General features: G+C 44.3%; 1 protein-coding gene across 3 annotated transcripts; it reads right to left on the reverse strand.

The window, feature by feature from the left end:
- Positions 1–713: 713 nt before the first annotated feature.
- On the reverse strand, positions 714–10581 carry cdc42ep1a (CDC42 effector protein (Rho GTPase binding) 1a). 3 transcript variants are annotated; one of them, XM_079293391.1, is made up of 4 exons: positions 10396–10581; positions 6370–6481; positions 3065–4062; positions 714–2220 (listed from the first exon to the last, which is right to left on the reverse strand). In XM_079293391.1, the coding sequence occupies exons 3-4, from the start codon at positions 3534–3536 to the stop codon at positions 1514–1516; spliced, it is 1179 nt and encodes a 392-aa protein (XP_079149517.1). In that variant the 5' UTR covers positions 3537–4062; positions 6370–6481; positions 10396–10581; the 3' UTR covers positions 714–1513. The 3 variants fall into 3 exon arrangements, with proteins under 3 accessions (XP_079149517.1, XP_079149518.1, XP_079149519.1); XM_079293392.1 differs by having other exon boundaries at positions 6002–6481; XM_079293393.1 differs by lacking the exon at positions 6370–6481.
- Positions 10582–18780: the final 8199 nt, after the last annotated feature.

The raw sequence follows: 18780 nt of genomic DNA on the forward strand, positions 1-18780 counted from the left end.
TTAAATGAAAGCACCTCTAGCGCTGAATTGTTTTGTGTCGTTTTCACCATCACATGACATGTTTCAGCTCAGTTTGCGTTGTATGTCGGAAGTTATTACGACTGAAACAGCTCACTGTTGTGTGTGTGCGTCAGAGAAGTCAAAGGAAAGTGTTTCATTGACAACCCGCTGGTGGTCTTTCTCTCTCGGACAGCTGCAGAACGTATTCGGTTCACAAAAAGTACAAGCAGAAAATACACTTTATAGCTCACAATAACATTTCATAACATAACCGTATCTGTTAAAGAGCGCCTTACGTGAATTATTGATCAAAACAAAAGATTTCTTTTTGAAATATAGAAAACTGGGTAGAAAGCAGATCCACATATAATGATGATAAAGACTTATCTATATTTAATGTAAACTGGTATTTGCACTGGTAAATTCATCAGTTTGAATTCATAACTCAAGGTCTACTTATTAGCTTTCTTCCAGAGCTTTCAGCCACATCACATGACCTTCATCTGCAAAGGGAGATGGTCAACTGTAGAATATGTACTCGGCAGGTCTACGTCATCTGAAGGGGCTGTTGTCCATCATAGGTCCTTTTTTTTTTTACCATTCTGTTTTCATTGGTCATGCTCGTGTGTATTTGTTTGTATTTTAGTTTTTGACATGAAAAAAAAATAGGAAAATAACTTTTAAACCAACAAAAATTCAAAATAGAATTTCAGTCCAAAAAAGCAACAAATTTAATCAGTGAAGTGAATATAGTCTGACATCCTGCATATTTGACTTAGACGTTGGACTTAATTGTGTTATATTTGACACTGTAGTAGTTGTGTGTGACTTTACTTTCTCTCCCTCTTAGTGTTCAATACAACTGAAAGGTTTTTACCGTTGCATCCCTTTCTTTATATTGCAGTCATTGATGCTAGAATGGATACTTGTGAGAATACTTTTCATGCTCCGCTCCATCACTCTAGCGCTGAACATTCTGTGCAATACACACCCATTGTAGAATCTGAAACGGACCCAAAATTTTCCTGAAGCTTAAACTGTGACATCATGAAAGCTGTGCTAGCTATCAAAATGTCCATTTGGCACAAAGGCCGCAGCCTGAATGACAGGCTTCGTAACGTCTACATTGTGTTGGCGGTTCCTTTGTGACGCTCTCTACATCTCTCTGGCACATCCTCGCTTTCCAATGCCTCCTCTTTGTTTCAGTCCCTTTTAAGCTTCGACCTTTTATTTAAAAAAAAAAAAAAGAAGCATTCTCCCTCTCTGCATTGAGTCTTTCATTCCTTTTAGATACATTCAGCGACAGTTCTGCGTTAAAACTGTACATCCTTGAAGCGTGATTGTGTAAAAGTAAAGGATCCAATGCGAAACATACTGGGTTGTAGTTTTCATGGTCATCCTGTCAAAAGAGCCAGCCTTGTTGACCACAACAAGATTTTAGATGATTGATTTGATTGGAATTAAAGGGAAATCATACATCAGAGACAGTTTCGTAGTGTCAAAACATCTCGACTCAGACTTTGATTTCATCCTCGTCGTCCATGTAACTGTAGGACATTTTGTTCTTGGGCTGGCTGATGGTCATCATCTCTGAATCTGCAACCTCCATCCTGCTCCGTCCCTTCGAGTGGCCGGCGCCGTAGTGGCGTGCGAGCACATCTGCGACGCTCTGAAACCGCTCGCTCTCCATCCCTAGCCCCAACCTCCCTCGTTCAGGGGACCCCATCGCCACGTCGGGTACTTTATCAGAAAGCCCGACTCCGTTCGCCTCCTCTTCCTCCCACTCGGCCCCATGCGGGCTCTTCCTGCCCCCGCAGTCCTCCCGCAGCAGGGAGTCCACGTATGAGATAGTAGCCGAGTCCATCTCTGACCCCTCATTGGTCAACCCGCACGCCGACCCCGCCTCCTCTCCCTCCCAGGCGTGGCCGCGCTCCTCGAGGTGGTGGCCGTCGATCAGGCCGAACACCTCGCTCATGAGGGAGGGGCCGAGGTCAAAGGTGAAGGTGTCCAAAGACGTGAGGGAGGGGAGGGAGTCGGAGTAGGTGGGTTTGGGGTCAAAGGTCATGGTGGAGGCGGAGCAGGTGGACAAGATGGCGTCAGTGGGGTCGGTCAGAGAGCCGCGGTGGACGTTAGGGGAGCAGGAAGTGGGGAGGGAGATGGACGGCTGCTGACGCTCAGAGCGGGAGAGACGAGGCAGAGTGACGAAACCAGACTCGAGACCTGAGGAGAAGACACGGATGTCAATACACACAAATCTATAGGAGGTATTTTATACACACAGTTTATGTATTATGTCAAACACTAAATATATTTCAGATTATGATGGTTTATCATAGGGGTCCAACAGGGGGCAGCGTGCACCCATCGGAGAACATCCTGTCTGATGATGACAGGCCGGCAAACCCCAGCCTGAAAAGTGCTGAGTTGTTCCGCTGTGTGAACAGTGAATCATCTGCCCGACCCTGCCAGATCGCTTAACAAGTCACACACTGATGACCCAAGCGGCTAAAATTACCGCCGCACCACTCAGTGCCAACCCGTGAAGGGCCGAGAGTCTGGAGGTTTTTTCGTACCACCCAAAGAAAACAGCGTCTGACTTCACAGATTAACACACTTTAACCAGAACGCAAGGAGGATTTGGTTGGATGAAAACCCGGCAGACTCTCCCCATCCATGTGTCCTAATGCACCATTACTGGAGAGGGAAGTAGCTCCAGTTATCGCTACAAAAGTGAGTGAATTATGTGATTTTTGTAGATAGAAATGGCATCGCACACAAAACGCTTACATCCACACACACAGGGGAGGTATCCGCTATGACTGAGGTGTATTTGAGCCCCTCAGACAGCTTGTTACCGGCTCTGTCTGGATCTCTGTTTGTTATCAGTGCGTGCTGATTATGAGCCACGGTGATTCATAAGGACATCTGGGGCAAATCTGTCTAGATTACTGGGTACTAACTGATGGATGAGTTTCACTGCGGCTCTCCAGATGGTTCCCACTTCTCTGCGGTATCCAGTTAACACCGGTTAACTCATTTGACCTTATTCTTTTCTTAAACTCACCATAAGAGCTTTTCCTCTCCTCTGGCGTGCTTTGAGAACTAGGGACGAGCACTTTGGCGGTGGGACTCCCATTTGGCATGTCCACATCCAGCCTGGGGAGGGAGATGGCGTTCTTGATGATGGGAGAAAGGACGGGAGGCGGCGGCGACAGATCCTTGGATCCTCCCGTGGGTCGGTTGTCGGAGCCCCTCCTGATGTGACGGAGCGTCCTGGAGAAGAACGCTCCGATCTTGTTGTCCGGGCTGGAGACAGAAGCCGTTTCCCCGTTGTTCCCGTTGGCGCTGCCGCCGTGGTTGCTGAGGAACGAGGTGTCCCCGAACACGTCGCCGCCGCGGCCCACGTGCATGGTGTGGCGGAAGTCCCCCAGAGGAGGGCTTATCATGTCCAGCGTGAGGTCGCCTTTAAAGCGGCGCTTGCTGTGGGAGTGTGTGACCAGTCCCTTTAGGCCTGACAACTTTTCCTGAAGATTCATGATCACAAGAGGGGAACGACTTAATATTTCTTGAAAATCAACTTCAAACAATGCTTGGAATTGCCTTTAATCCCACTGAATAGCAAAACGGAGTAAAGTAAAGTCAACTTTTCTCCTCTTAGATGTTTGTCAAAAGTATTGACAGCTCAGCAGTCCAAAGTATGGACCTGAAATAGCTCTGAAAGCTTAATCCAAGATCTTGAAACTGTGTATTTTCTGAAAAGTTAAACTCCAGGCCTGCAGTGCCAAACAGCTCACTGGAATATTATCTCTGTTTATCATATGCAAGCCAAACTCTGTCCCCCTCTTGGTAGCCCGTTGTCATGCATAGCTGGCTGACTAAAACGGCCATAAATTGGGGAGAACACTGTGCAGTTGTGTTCCTGGAAGAAGCCGGTCCAGTTGGAGTGCGGTGAGGTCGCCTGGTTTCCCCCCGCTTGCCTTGGGCTTTGGCTTAGTCGACATCAGCTCAGAAATAGGTCTGAGTCCAGCTGCAAACGGTTCTGCGGCCGCACCACGGAACCATCTATTGAGAGTAAAAACAGGGGAAAAAAGCATCTGTCTTTAAAATGCAGACGGGGATGAACTTGATTTTGAGGGATGGCATTTGCAGTTTTTCCTGTGGACGTTGAGATTAACGGTGCGTTGCTATTCTGAATACTGTACGTCAACGAGATCTGTCTTTCCGCAGGTTTTTTTTAGGATTCCAAAGGTCCGCTGGTCTGGAACCATCTAAATTTAGACCACAGTCACTCTTCTGTGCAAAAACCAAAGACTGCCTCTTGTCCATAAAATGGGTGGACTTTCAAGGAATTCCTGCATCCATTTTGTCCTGCTTTGTCTGGCATGAAGGTTACACAAAGTTCATTTTTCCCTTCACTGAAAACACTTATCACGCTTTGGAAGCCAAGCAGCAGCGCTCATTCAACCGGCTTAGATGTGTTTACAAACAGGCAAAGTATGCTCAGCGAGACGGGAAGAGATAATATCAATTTCCTGATAAGAAAATCCCGGCTGCTACTTCACTGTAGCCTACTAGACTGCCAGTCGAAAGGCAGTAAAAGATGATCAGACAACTCAAAAATGTACCTAGTTAATTAATTATACGACGATTAAAATTGAGTGTGAAAAGAACCCGTCATGTACTTTTTTTTATCTCCAATAAGTTGGTAAAAAAAAAGAGAAATGCTTTGTATACTTTTTTCCTCGCCTACAATATGTTAATGAAATAAATTAAAATTAGTAAAAATGTATCTTTCAATGGCTAAATACATTTTTCAGCTTTTTAGGTTTCCATTTTTGGTCGTTGATCTATTCCCTGTTTTAACTATTTCTATTTACGTTGACTTTTCATGTCATTTTCTGTGTTCATGATCAGTGGAGCAATGAGAGAATTGTGTGGCTAGCTAGCTTAACTGAAAGATACAATGAGCACCAGCCTTTTCAGCTAGCTACATGGCTAAAGCTAACTATTGCGCCGGTAACACTAATCAGCCATACTTCAAACTTCTGTAGCATTACTGTCTAAAGTTCTTCAACAGTAGCTAAAGCATGTTAGCCGGTAAGGTAATGCTAACAAAGTAGGCTAGCTAACATCAATTAGAATTCTTGGACACCATATTTCTGCCTATATTATCTTCCATTAACATTATTTGCAGCCTCTTTAGATGTTAAAGCTTGTATTTGTATTATTTTTTACACTCCATTTAAATTATTTGAATAAATAGTATTATCAATTGATGCATTTTGTTATATTTTTTACTTGACTGGCAGCTTTTACTTCCTTTTGCCGTTTTATTTGGAGCTCCATACCGCTGTAAGTCGGTAACGAAGGCAATAAAATAAATTGCCTTTTCTCATGTGTTGTTCTTTGCCAGCAGAGTAATGGATATCCAATTCTAAAATATTTTGATAGCATGAAGCAGCCCTGACATGGACCTCTGGTTCTCTTTAAAGCTTTCCACTGCAGCGGCTCAATGTCGGCAGGCCTCCCACGCATGCACAGCCCCGTCTGGCTTCATTAATGACCCGCTATGGTTCAAGAGATGGGGATTGCGTCAGGTCCAAGGCAGCCCTTCTAATTTGCTGCTGACCGCAGTCCCAGGGCCCTGCGCTCCACTTCCCCTGGCTGGCGTTTTTTAAGAGGGGCATCTGGGAGTGCGGAGGGAGGAAGCGCCGCACATACCAGCGCTGAGCAGAGCCATATCAAGGCTCGCGAAGGGACGCCAGGGACCAGTATACCGAGGTGTGATGTTTAATCTAAGATGGCGTGGGCGCGCAGGGACCTTGTGCACGTTTACTGAAGCAACAGGCCACCTCTGATTACAGCTCCCCAGGGACAGCGGTCGCAGACATAACTGCTCTATGCTTTTCACAATAAGGGAAGGAGTTTGTCTTGTACATCAAGGCTGAACGAGAGAATCCTCGTTCTAATTGATAACCGGCAGTATTACAGGAATACAAACCATTAATTGCTCTGGCTGTGTGCTTATGGAAAGCTCTGCTGTTTTGTCTTTGCCTGTAATCCCGTTGAAGACTTGACCGCAGCTCAGAGGGGGGTCGCCCGCTCCGACTCCTCTTATGTATCTGGACCCGATGCATTTGCTTCTATCCCTCCTCTCTGTGATCCTTCTTTGCACTTGCTCCTCTGGTACAGTCACACACATAAAGCAGCCAGCAGCCTCAGGCCTCAGATAAAAATGACCTAAAAGAAGTTTGAGTCTTAAAAAGGTAATTAGTTTAACGCTGTAATCCCAGTAGCAGCCTGCCTGCCTGCGTGTTGGATATCAGAAAAGAATAACGAGACCTCTCGACAGGAGGGACTTGGACGTACCCCGGATTATCTCCTAATCCCTCATCTCCTCCGCTGCCCCCACTAGGGCGTCTGTTTTGGGGCAAGGCCTGGCTGCTACCGCCCTGGTAGGCTGCTCCACTGGTTCTGATTCCTGTCAGAGAATAAATGAAATACAAAGTGAGCTTCAGGTAGGGGGAGAGTCAATTCAAGCTGAAGCGAGGAAGGGTGAGAAGTGATGCAAATTAGGTTTGGAGTGAAGGGAGAGGATGGCAAAATTGGGCAGAAATAAAGATGACAGGAACGGATGCCGAGAGAAATTAAGCAATGAGTAAAGCTCTTTTTCAACGCTGACCCAGACAAATCTGCACAGGTATCTCAGAGGTGGTGAGAGAGAAGACTGTGGAAACTTCAATACCCGGAAATCTTGCAACGAAACATCAGTGGACCAGGACTCAATCGCTGTTGATGGGGAAACTCTTTTCTGTTACTCCACCAGTTGGTGATAAAAAATGCATTATTGCTTTAAAACTTCTGCCAAGTCCGTCTTTCTGCTGCACCTCCGAGTTGTTTTCCTCGGGCAACTCACCATTCAGGGGGTTTTGGTGCGTTCATACATCGCAGACGGGGCTCAATAAAATATTTCCATGTCACTACGTACAGTATTTGCTTGAGGTGGCTTTGCTGGATATAAACCAGAGTAACCACAGTCTAATAGGAGCCGTGTGTGTGTGTGTGTGCGTGTGTGTGTGTGTGTGTGTGTTTGTACGAACACATTCCTGAGCATCGGTCGGTGGAGTCTCTCTCTCTCGATTACGACCATCAAACATCCTTCCCAACCTCGGCGCTGATTGAAACCACGTTTGGGTCTGAACCATCTCTTTTTTTTCTGTCATCCTCTCTTCTCCTCTCCTCCTCCTCACCCTTTCTGTTTCGCTCACTTCTTCCGCTCTCCTCTCTTTTCCATTTCTTCTTCTGTTTCTTGTCTTCTGGTTAACTGTGTCTCCTTTTGTCTGCTCCTCTCTTCCCTTTATACTCACTTTACACTCATTCTGAATGTGCTCCTCTCTTTCCTCTTCTCCTTCCCTTGTTTTCCTTTCTCTTTTTCTGTCCCTGTTTTATCTTTATTTTCTTCTTCTACTGTCCTGCCTCTCTTTGAGCATCTTGGCTGACTCGCGGAGGCTGAAAAAGCTTGTCTAAAACAGCTGCTGGGCCCACACACTCCCTCATTAATCTCACTTTTGATGACTTTAACTCAAAAATATTTACTCTGATATTGTTTTCCATGATGGACTTTGTGTTTCATGGCGGGTCTCCCCCCCCCCCCCCCCCTCTCTCTTCCCATGTCCTTCACTCACTAACCCCGCTAACCAGGTGAACAAACATACAAGATAAGGCCACATTTTTCGGTCTCACTCTTTGACTTTCAATTACGCTCCTATGTTCCCCGTCCACGCTCAGCCTGAATCCAAGCAAAACACGGCTACACTTCCTCCTCCGCCAAGAAAACATTTCCATGCTCCAACAAATATCCATACTCTCCGAGGCTCTCTGCTTCCTGCATCTGCTAGAACCGGCGGTCCCAATTTGCCCTCTTTGTTGCCTCTCTCTCTCAGTTCATATCTCTTCTGCGCTGCATACATAAACTCTTTTTTCTTTTCTTCTCCCTTGCTTCTGCTCACACATGCACATCCCCCCCTTCTCTTCGTTATAGGTCTTTAAAGGAGGCTTTAAAATGGTCAGTTTAACTGTTAAGTGATGAGAGTCTTAGCACAAAGACTGGAAACACTGGGAAACAAGATATCATGTTAATTAGTGAGCTTTAAAGATGCTGACAGGGCTATATCTGCTAAAATATTTCTTTAGAGACGGATTTTTGTTACTTTTCGACAGCTGTTTTACCCTGTTTCTAGTCTTTGTGCTAAGCTAAGCTAACTAGCTGTCGCTACATATTTCGTGTACACACATGAGAGTGAATTTGATCTTTTCTTCTATACCCCTCGGCAAGAAATGAGCTGATATTTTGTATTTCTTTAACTGTCAACGATTGATATTAGCCTGAGAAATCCAGTATTTATTGGGCTCTACAAGAGAGTTTCATTTTGTATAGTTTCAGGGAGAACAGCTAGCTTCATAACCGTTTACAGCAATCATCACTGGAAAAGTTCACATGCAGTCAAATTTTGGACATCAGCCAGACATGAGCTGTTTAAAAATCATGGTGGCTTGGTCAAAAATGTCCTCACATGTCAACTAACATCTGTATCCTAAAATATTTGAAGTGAGATGCTAAATAGTCACTTTTTAAGTGTGTTAATGAGATGAGAAAAACTTGGCTTATTCCTCTACCGGGGGGGATGTTGGACCATCTTGTTAGACGAGTGAGTTGTGGCCATTTGGCAGAGCGTGATGGAGCGGTTTTCCCAACATCATCATCATGTGTGGCAAAAAAACAAAAAAACATGTGGTGTGAAAACAAATACAGCAGCTGGATTCTGAGTTCCCACCTCTGCACCTAACCCCTTTATGGTTGGTTGCGTCAATGACACCCAAGGGTCACAAAAGGCCACCCTCAGAGGAATGTTGAACTCAGGTAAAAAAAAAAGGAATGGGCAGGAAAACCACGGGGGGGGGGGGGGGTGTCTGCCCTCATTTACTTCATCAAGTACTGTATCATTACGGTAAATCATATGAGGGGGATGTACAGGAAACATATTACATGCATGTGTTATTCATCTGCTGCTGGCTGAGCTGCGTGCGTATACAGGAGGCCGAACTTAGAAATATCAAAGCATGTACTCGAGGAGGATATACTGCACGCCTACTGTGGGGAGACTAACTGGGGGAATGACAGAGCCGGCTAAACATGGAAAAGTCACAGAGCGCACCGATCCACAGTCAGGAAGACTGAGCTCATCAATGCATATATTGGATTTTGTGTTATTATCACTGAAGCTGACTGGCTTTCTTCATTGATCACCTTTATTGGCGGGCTTCAGCAGGCCAACAGGCTCTTTAATCAATGTTTGTGTGTGTGTTTGTGTGTGTGTGTGTGTGTGTGTGTGTGTGTGTGTGTGTGTTTTGTATTTCACACGGTGGCCTCCCTGTTGGCTTGCTGGCAGGTTGTAGGGGTCAGAAGGCCACTGCCCCCAGCTTGTAATGAGTCCAACACTGCGCGGCCCGTTTGTCGTCCGTAATTAAAACACCTCAAGGCCACCAACTTCAACTTCACCCCCGTCATTGTTCCACCGAGTCAGAGCACATCTTGGTCATTGTTTGACATGTATTGAAAAATTGACGGGTCGTGTCGTGCAGCTGCTGTAATTGCAAGGCAGAGCGACAAAAAAGAAAAAATGAAAGCGGCGGCAGAGTTTATTCTGACCAAGAATATGCTGCTGCTGCTGAATATAAACACAGAGCGCAGCGGATTGAGTTTCACGTCAGACATCTGAGACTCTCGCAACACTAAAAACAACTTACAGTATGGCCATTAACAGCATGTCTGATAACAGCTTGGTCTCAGTCAACATTTACAATACGTAATGGTATCGCCTAATCTGAAACTATAGACCTGTTTGCTTTCTTTCTCTGGTCAGCAGGAGGCTTTTTTCCCCCTCAGCACCTTTTAATTCATCCATATCTTAAGTGTAGAAAAAAAACAAGCAGCATTGCTAATAATTAATCACAAAATATGCATTCATCTCAAAAGTTGTTTTTGTTTTGTTTTTCCTTCTACAAGCAATACGACGCATCTACGATGCAATACAAATATCACAGTCAAATGTAAGGAATGTTTTACAAACATTAAAGGATATTATAGAATATACTTTATAAAATAGACCCTGGATGATGAAACTACATTGTGCCGATAAACTTTTCATATGCACCAAAAAACGTTCCAACACGTTCAGTGCACTTACTTACTGCAAAGTTTCTCAAAGTCTGTAAATGAATATAATAACATTCAATATGAAAGTACTATAAAGTCTCCATTAATTGTACAGACTCTTTCTGAGAACATTATGGAGTGATTTCACCTCATATGAATATAACATAATATTAACTCACCCCGCGGAAAGTGCGACACTAAGAGCAAGGCGACTGCTTGGGTCCGGTTCAATTATCTTTCCATTAGGAATGTATTTCAGCTTCGTGCGGTCCGAGGGAGCTGGTGGTGCCGCCGGACTGTCCCGCTAGTGCGCCCGGTGTGCTGAGCGGTGCAGCGCGGAGGACGAGGAAAGGGGGGGGCGGGCCGTCGGTCAAACACCAATGAAACCATCAGAGAGCCCCGCCGGGGAACTCCCACACCTCACACTTCAGCTTGACGTCTCTATAGCGCGCGCCTTGTCAACACGGGCTGAAGCGAAAAGAAAACATCGCGTCTGCAGCCGAACTAGGTGGCGCTGTGACGTGGCTCTCATATCAAATGTGAACACTTTCTGATGCGCCATAAAAAGACACATTTGTGAGTTGAAATGACGCTTTGATGTGCCTGAAACTAACACAAATATAACAGTAGCTTATAATATAACCAATCATCTGCTGATAGTATGAGCATGCAGCTGCCATTTTTTTTAAAGATATAGTGTCATATATTGGAAAATACGTTTTTTTTCTTTTTTTGCAGAAAGATTGATACCATTCTGTTTTTACATTTTTTTTTTAAGCTACAGCTAAGAGACGTTAGCTTAGCATACCATAAAGCATGGCATCGGGGAAACAGCTAGCTCTGTCCAAAGGCAACATCTTCCTACCAGCAGGTTATATCTTACAACTCAGTCAAGCTCATCTAATTGTTCCCTGGTTCTAGCTTCATATCTAATTGTCAGGTCTGAAGGTGGTATTGTTCTTCTTGTTTGCCTGTCAGCAAGAAACCAAATAAAGATTTACCAAAATGTATAAACATAACAGCCTAATGAATATAATAGCTCTACGTTTTCTCAGTGATTGTCTGTGTTGATACAGATCGGCCTACTGTCAGATTTTAATGGGCCTATACATATTTGTGTTTTAAAACCTGTAAAAAAATAATAATTCCAGGTTTTCCTCACAATGGAGGCTGAAAATTGTAAGTTGACAATGTTTCCATGTCACTCTTTGACAACTTTTATCCCTTTTAAAACCCGGAACAAAAATGGCGTCAGCTGGCTCATGTCTGTGATGATTCAACCAAAAAGGAAACCAGAGTTGAGTCTAGTGAGTCACTGGACAAACGGCAAACTATCTGTTGTTTATAATACAGTTTGTATTTCACTCCATTCATGATCCATTCATGAATTCCATTTGAGCAAACACGGTGAATCCACATTATAGCGTTTACACCGGAGGGATGAGTGGATTTCCCTCGACTCAGACCGCCTTTAAAGTTTATACTGTTGAGGTAACAGTTGATCGGGTTTACAGTTTAATGTCGCCAGATTCAGCTTTAAACTTCAGTTGAATGAACTGCTCCTTGACTGACTGCAGCAAAGCTACATCCAAACCTCAGCGACCGGCTGTTATAGCCGTAGTCCCACAAAGCGTACACTTCATGTATCCGCCGCTGACCTGTCCAACAGGAAACAGTGTCTTATCAACAGGAACAGAAGCATCCTTACGCCGTCCTCAAAGGCTCCCCACGGGTCTGTCTGTCATTAACGCTCCGAGGTGGCCTGTAAGTCTGCCAACATACACCGCCACCCATGACACCGCAGCCACATGACACCTCTCCCTTGGTACCACACTTACACAAACACACACACACACACTGAGGAACTCACACGTAGGGAGGCGGAAGTGAACACAATAACACACGAGCTGGAAAGCCGCCATCGTTCACTGTTTCAGACAACACCCTTCCTCATCTCACAAGAATGAAGTCGTTCTCTGTTAACTCACGTTTAAAAATACTTTGCTTGATTGGTTCACATTCAAAAATATGTGGAAAATAAATATCCACAAACATACGTGGATATTTTTTAAATATCCACGTTTTACAGGACGTTTAAGAATGAATTCAGTATACTTCTTCCTGATTGGCCCAGAGCATTAACGTGTTTCTATAATCCATCCAATCAGGCCACTTTGCGGCATTTGAAACCGATCGTGTTCAATCAGTAGGTTTACCTCACAGTCTCCACAGTGTCTCTCTGTTCATTCCTCCGCCTGAACAATATCTCACACTGATTTAATTCTGATGTTATTTTGGGGGAATGTTCTGCACTGTTGGTCTGTTATTAAGTTATTATATCCTTTAAGCAAAGACAGTTTAATACACCTCAACATACGATACCAGAGGGCATCTGAGGATAAGTGTGTGTGTGCGTGTGTGTGTGTGTGTGTGCATTCCATGCCCGTGTGTGTCTGTATTTGGCTGTCTTGTCTCCACTTCTCTATGCCCACACTTCTATGGAGGGCTGGCGCTGGCACGGCCAGGCTTCACCGTGCTTTTGGCAGGTTCAGTGACATTCACTGTGGATATTTGTTCCCCAAATCTCCTGGCTTTTTGGCTCAGGTGTCCCAAAAAAAAAGAAACAATGCCACCCAGTTTCCAGTCAGAATCAACAAGCTCCTTTTTCTTACAGAAAATCACATTTTTGGACTGGTTTACGTCAGTTCTCGTTAAAGCATTCCACATGACAACCGCAGGCTCACACCTTCAGAATGCAAGCAAACAGCTAACACAATACATACATATAAGTGTGTTTGTCTAGTTCAAGGCAGAAAATACACAAAATATGGAACTGATCCTTCTGACAAGTACTGTTTGTGTATCAACAGCTTATTCCTCTCTGTCAATGGACAACCTCTTGTCCAAAAATGACTACAAACATATTGATCAGAGCCACTGATGCACTGGTGGACTTGTTCTCTCATTACCACTAACGTGCATGGCACTAGTATTTTGGGTCAGCTGTAAAATACTCACGAAAGCACCAATTGTGTATTAATCCCCAGCTGAAAATAGTTCCCAACAAATGCACAATACACTCCTTTTTAAGTTACGTTTGCTAAAAAACAACAACATTTAGTTTATCTGATTCGCATCCTCAGGGAACAATGGTTTTGGGGCTGAGAGCCACAGAGTAGTGAAGTCACAACATTTTGAGAGACACTTGGGATTTTCTGACAATAAGAAAAATATAGAACAGACAGCAGTCGTGTGCTTTAAAGCTGCTGTCCTCTATGTTTTTGTCTTAACAATGGAGGTGTCTCGTAGTGATGAACGTCACAATCCAATGACTCGGCACTTCCCCTCAGCCTTCAAGCTCATTGTTTTGGTTTTTATAACTTCACTGATGTGGTTCAGTCTCACCGCTCTCATCAGTATCGTTTCCAACAGCAGCCAGCTGGTTTCAGCCAAAATGAAAAAAATCTGCTTAACGACTAGCTGGTGAACACAGTGAAGCATTTAGCAGCTGACGAGTCTGTTAATTCCCTCAGGAGTCGGTGGAGACCAAAACCGAGCCTAAAGCCGAGTTAATATTGGACTGGCGTCGGTCAGGTGGCTGAGACACATCTCACACTGAATGCTAATGTGGCTACGTGTCTGCTGGATATAGATGTGTGATGTGTCTGCTAACATGCTAGCCATAACAACTTTACAAGGTGAAACTTTGACAATGTGTTTTTAGATGGTCGCGCTGTACTTTCTTTGTTTTTTGATTTTAAGGTGCAACATGCTCAGAGATAGATGGGCAATGTTTCCCTTACTTTCTGTAATTGGCCCGGGTTCAATGATGGACTCAACCTTGTAATGTGAACATGTTTGGGTGCGTGATTCATTACTCGTGGGGAGCTTTTAAGGTTGCTTTGGTAATAGAGGTGTTTATTGAGTAAATGATCCAAAGTCTTGTTGTTTTAGTGACTCTCTTGTTGAAATCTGCCTGTTGTTAGTCATGCTTTTTGAATGCTGTTATCTTAGTTGATATGTTATCTGCATTGATGTCAGCCTGAAAACCTTTTTTTTAAGATACGAGAATAAATTGTGTTTTGTACAATTGTAGACGAGTGTGGAGGCTGACACTCGTAAAATATTATTTTGGTAGATCTGCCGAAACTCTTTTTTTTTTTAACAGCCCGCTTTCCCAACCATCTCCTCTCTCTCTTCTGCCTCCCTTTTATTCCTTTTGCACAATCTGCTGGAATCCTCCATCTCTCTGTTCCTGTTTCCCCCTCCTCTTTCTCCCAGGCTTTCCTTGCATCCCTCCCCTCTCTCCCCCTTCACTCCATCCCAAGATAAACAACCTCTGTTCTGGGGCATGTCAGCTATTTGTTCAAAAAAGCTCATACGTTTTTGGACGCCGTTCAGAGCTGGGTCTCCAAAGGGAGGCAAGATTTCAAATTGAGTGCTTTTTTCACAATCTCCCCCTCTGTTTTTTTTTATTTTTCTTGGTCTACGCTGCTCTTTTTTTTCCTTCCACCTCTCTCACCACTTGTACATCTCGCACTTGAAACTTGGTGATTCCCAGATTTGTGAGTTTCGACACCCTCTCACCTTAATGGTTGACCTTATGTACCTCCTATTCCAACCGTATAGAGGCTTAAAATTCCCTTGTTGTTTGTTAAACGCTGATTTATTTTCTGTCAGGAACTTTCATCACTGTTCTCTGATTACCACACAAGAGGGGGAGGGGCCAAGCGAACACCAGTTCTCATGCCCCTGAGCAGCCTGTGTCCAGTGAGAGTGCAACACACACTTCAGTGTGTGGTGGCAAAACACTCCCAAATTTGGCATTTGCTTATCACTGAGTTGTTTGGAAAAGCTTTTTTTTTCAGTGTGATGACCTGAAGTAGACATTTCTCCAGAATGTTCTGTTCTGCGGTGAGATAAAACCAAGAACATCCGAAGTACTCCTCTGGTTTTTGGTCGACATATGTTCCTTCCGTGGTCGGCAGACTTGAGCTTGTGTTGCATGTTTGTCTGCCGGCGAAATGACTCTAAATTCAATACATTTCATAACAAATTACATCATTTCTTTGTCTGTTTGATTTCAGTGTTTATCTTATTTTCTGGAATATCTCCCTCCTTCACAATGTGTGTGTGTGGGTATTTAAAATTGGTGGAGCCACAATCAGGTTTGCCAACATGCTCAGTGCCTGACAAACACACACGCACACACACACACACACACACACACACACACACACACACACACACACACACACACAGTGAACCAAAGCCGATGATGTGTACACAAAAACTATGATACACTTCCTCTCGTTCCATGAAAACACACACAGACAAAGAGACCCACTTCTGTGTGCAACCTGCTGGTGACACACGCTGAGATCTGCTTCTTTTTTTATCCCAATGCAAGCTCACACACACACACACACACACACACACACACACACACACACACACACACACACACACACACAGGCCTAGGCACAACAATACAGCGGCTGTGTTTAGACTGGGCCACCGTTCCTATATGGAGATACGGAGCACTGTTTTGCTTTCCCGAGCATGATGGAGGGGCAATTATATCTAACCACAGGGGACACAACAGAGAGCGAGAGACGGGGAAAGAGGGGGGGGGGGATACATCCATATGTTTGTGTCAACCCCAAAGCCTGCCTCCTCCTCATAAGTAGGTGTGTGATGTATGACGTGCTCGTTGACCCCTCGCTGTGATTTACTGTACTGGCTTCAACCAATTTGTCTGTGGCTTGTTGCCTCATCGAGTTCCTTCCAAGTGGTGTCTGGAAGAGAGAAGATTCAACCTTGATCTTTGTCAGCAGGAGTGTGCAATTAAAGTTGTGTGATGCTCAGCAACATTGGGATTCTTTCCCCCCTTTTTTTAAATCTTGAGCGATTCAAGCAGAATCAATAGTTTTTAATGGATATTTATGAAATACGGAGACAGCAGGAGAAAAAGGGGGTTGACTTCCCCTGAACAATGATTGTCCAATCATAGCCAAGCAGGCTTGGATGGATATGGAGCTTTGGCCTCAGTCTTTTCGCACAACAGGTAACCACCAAATGCGTAGATAAGACTGTGTTACAGGATTCTTGTTTTAAAACAAATCTGCTGGAAATACTTAAAAAATAACATCAACTCACGGAACTAAATTTAGCTTAATTTGCTTGCGAGCTACGGCTGATAAAAAATAGCAACAGTTGTCATTTCAACCAACTAAATTGACAAAGGGCTTTGTCAACTTCTGTCTGAAAACCATAAAGAGCTATTGATGAGAAGATGATGTTGAGTGGTAAACGTGCCACTGTTATCATTTTAAAACTGCGTGAGAGAAAAAAAGATGTGATTGAGGGATGGAGGAGGAAAATGGAGGAAGGAGAGGAAGTCGGGCTGCAGGAAGGCATGTGGAAGCGAGGATGAGGGAGGCCGGTGAAGAAGAAGAGGAGGAAAGCAGCGAGGCAGTGAGGTGGTGCGCTGAAACAGGTTGAATATTGCACACAGACAGAACGTGTGGATGTCTTTCCAGGAAATGACTTTCACGTCGTGCAAACGCCTGCCAGGTATGCTGAAACCATTTCCAGAAGCACAAGCCCGAGAAATTCAACCAATTACCAAAGTAATTCACTGCTGAGCCAGCCGTGAACCGCAATGTATTTTCATTTGAGACCAGAGACATTTTCAGGTAATGAACAGCAGCCCTCTAAAAATTGTAAGCAATGGTTTGGGGAAAAAAATAGTCTCCCACCCAAACTGTACAGCACGATTAGAAGCGTTACTGTTGTACGTGTGCACTTACAGGAATAGTTGTGTTTTAACTATGTTACCGCTATACTTGCATGTATTACGCTAAAACATATTTCCCATCTCATCATTCAGCAAACCATAAAAAAAATGCACGCTGAGACATAAAAAAGGCAGCCTTGACTTCGTCTCACTGGTAAAGTAGGAAAAGAGTAAAAAATCCCAAATCCAACTGTGCTTTTAAGTGGCCCGGTGTCTTTCTCTGTGAGTTTTGGACATTGAAGCAGACATTATGCCTGCCAACAGACTGTCAAACAAAACCAAACTTAATTAAATTCAAATTCTCAGTCTCAGTAATATCCTCTGTTGCTATCGCAGCGGTGCACATTAAAACGGGGATTGAGTGCCAGTCAGTAAATCCTGTTTCTGCGGCACGCCTTGCTGCCCAGCGGCCAGACTGGTTTCAATTAGGCCTCTCCAACCTTCAGCGGCCCGTCCGCTAATTTGACTCCAAGAATAACAGCAGCTACTGTGTTTTTCAGAAATCTGCAACCAAACGTCCGTCTAGGGAGTCTGCAGTGGACACAGGTGCACGCTCTCTCGCCCTCTCGCTCCTCCTCCAGGGTTTCGGTTGAATTATGCGTTCAGGAGGGACTGTTTTACTGAATCCCAAATGTTTTGTTTTCATCAGGCGTGTTTCCTGATTGGATCTTTGCTCTTTCTGTGGATTTGGCAGCATGTGTGTGTGTGTGTTTGTCCACGCGCTCCCATGCGGGTGTCAGTGTTATGTTTATGTATGCAGGAGTGCATGTCTGCCCGTTAATCCCTTTCAGATTACAGATCTTCCAACTCTAACCAGCAGTTGTGGGTACTTTTGTCTCTTGAATATATTTCGATAAATAACTTTCAGTTCCTTTGAATCTAAAGACAGGAAATTGAAAGCTAAACATTTACACACATAACTGGGCCAGAACATATTCATATAGTGCAGTCATCCGTTCATCTGTAAGGAAATACTGGAGGTACAAACGCAGCCATAACACAGACCGAGAGACCCTTGGCCTGTTGCACACACAGGCGCGCACACACACACACACACACACACACACACACACACACACACACACACACACACACACAGTCCATTCCACATGAGCAGCTGATCAAAGGAAAGTCCAGTGATAATAATGGTCTTCAAAAAGCACTCGACTCGGCTCCAACCACGCAGCCACTATTGACAGAAAATATTGAAAATCAGATTCACACACTCACAGATATATGGTACGACTTGGCCCACTTTATAACAACTGATGAGAGGTTTATTTATTTACGTTGCATGAGTTCTACAACAGACAGCGGTGATGCAGGCGTTGAAAATGCTTTTTTGTCGAAAGTTAGACGAGGAGATCGATACCACTCACATGTCTGTGCACTAAATATGAAGCTACAGGCTGCAGATGGTCAGCTTAGCTTAGCATGAAGAGTGAAGCTATCGTCGCTCTGTCCAAAGCTAAGCTAAGCAAAGTCTGCATACCAACACATCTACAGCTCACGAATATAAAACATTATGTCTCTTGTTTAATCCATACCACAATGACAATACAGTTTCACCAGCTGGGGCCAGTTTAGGTGTGTAAAGGCTTGTTACCGTCAGTAATTCATTCAAAATCTGGCTTTTGTTCGTCAAGGTGCAGAGTGATGCTGAGTGTCATTCAGGCTCAGTTGGTGCAAACAACCACAAGATTAGAACTGATCCTCCCAGCAAATTGTGTCAGATGTTATAAAGTCCGATTTATGTCCGCGCTAC

Source organism: Melanostigma gelatinosum (genome assembly GCF_949748355.1).
Source record: "Melanostigma gelatinosum genome assembly, chromosome: 21".
NCBI lineage: Eukaryota > Metazoa > Chordata > Actinopteri > Perciformes > Zoarcidae > Melanostigma > Melanostigma gelatinosum.

What these genes read in the sequence shown, in the direction of transcription:
- cdc42ep1a (XM_079293393.1), bottom strand. Translation starts at nt 3,536, where the DNA reads ATGAATCTTCAGGAAAAGTTGTCAGGCCTAAAGGGACTGGTCACACAC. An exon ending in GGAGAGGAAAAGCTCTTATG is followed by an intron (nt 2,221 to 3,064) that starts GTGAGTTTAAGA and finishes TCTTCTCCTCAG; the next exon opens with GTCTCGAGTCTGGTTTCGTC.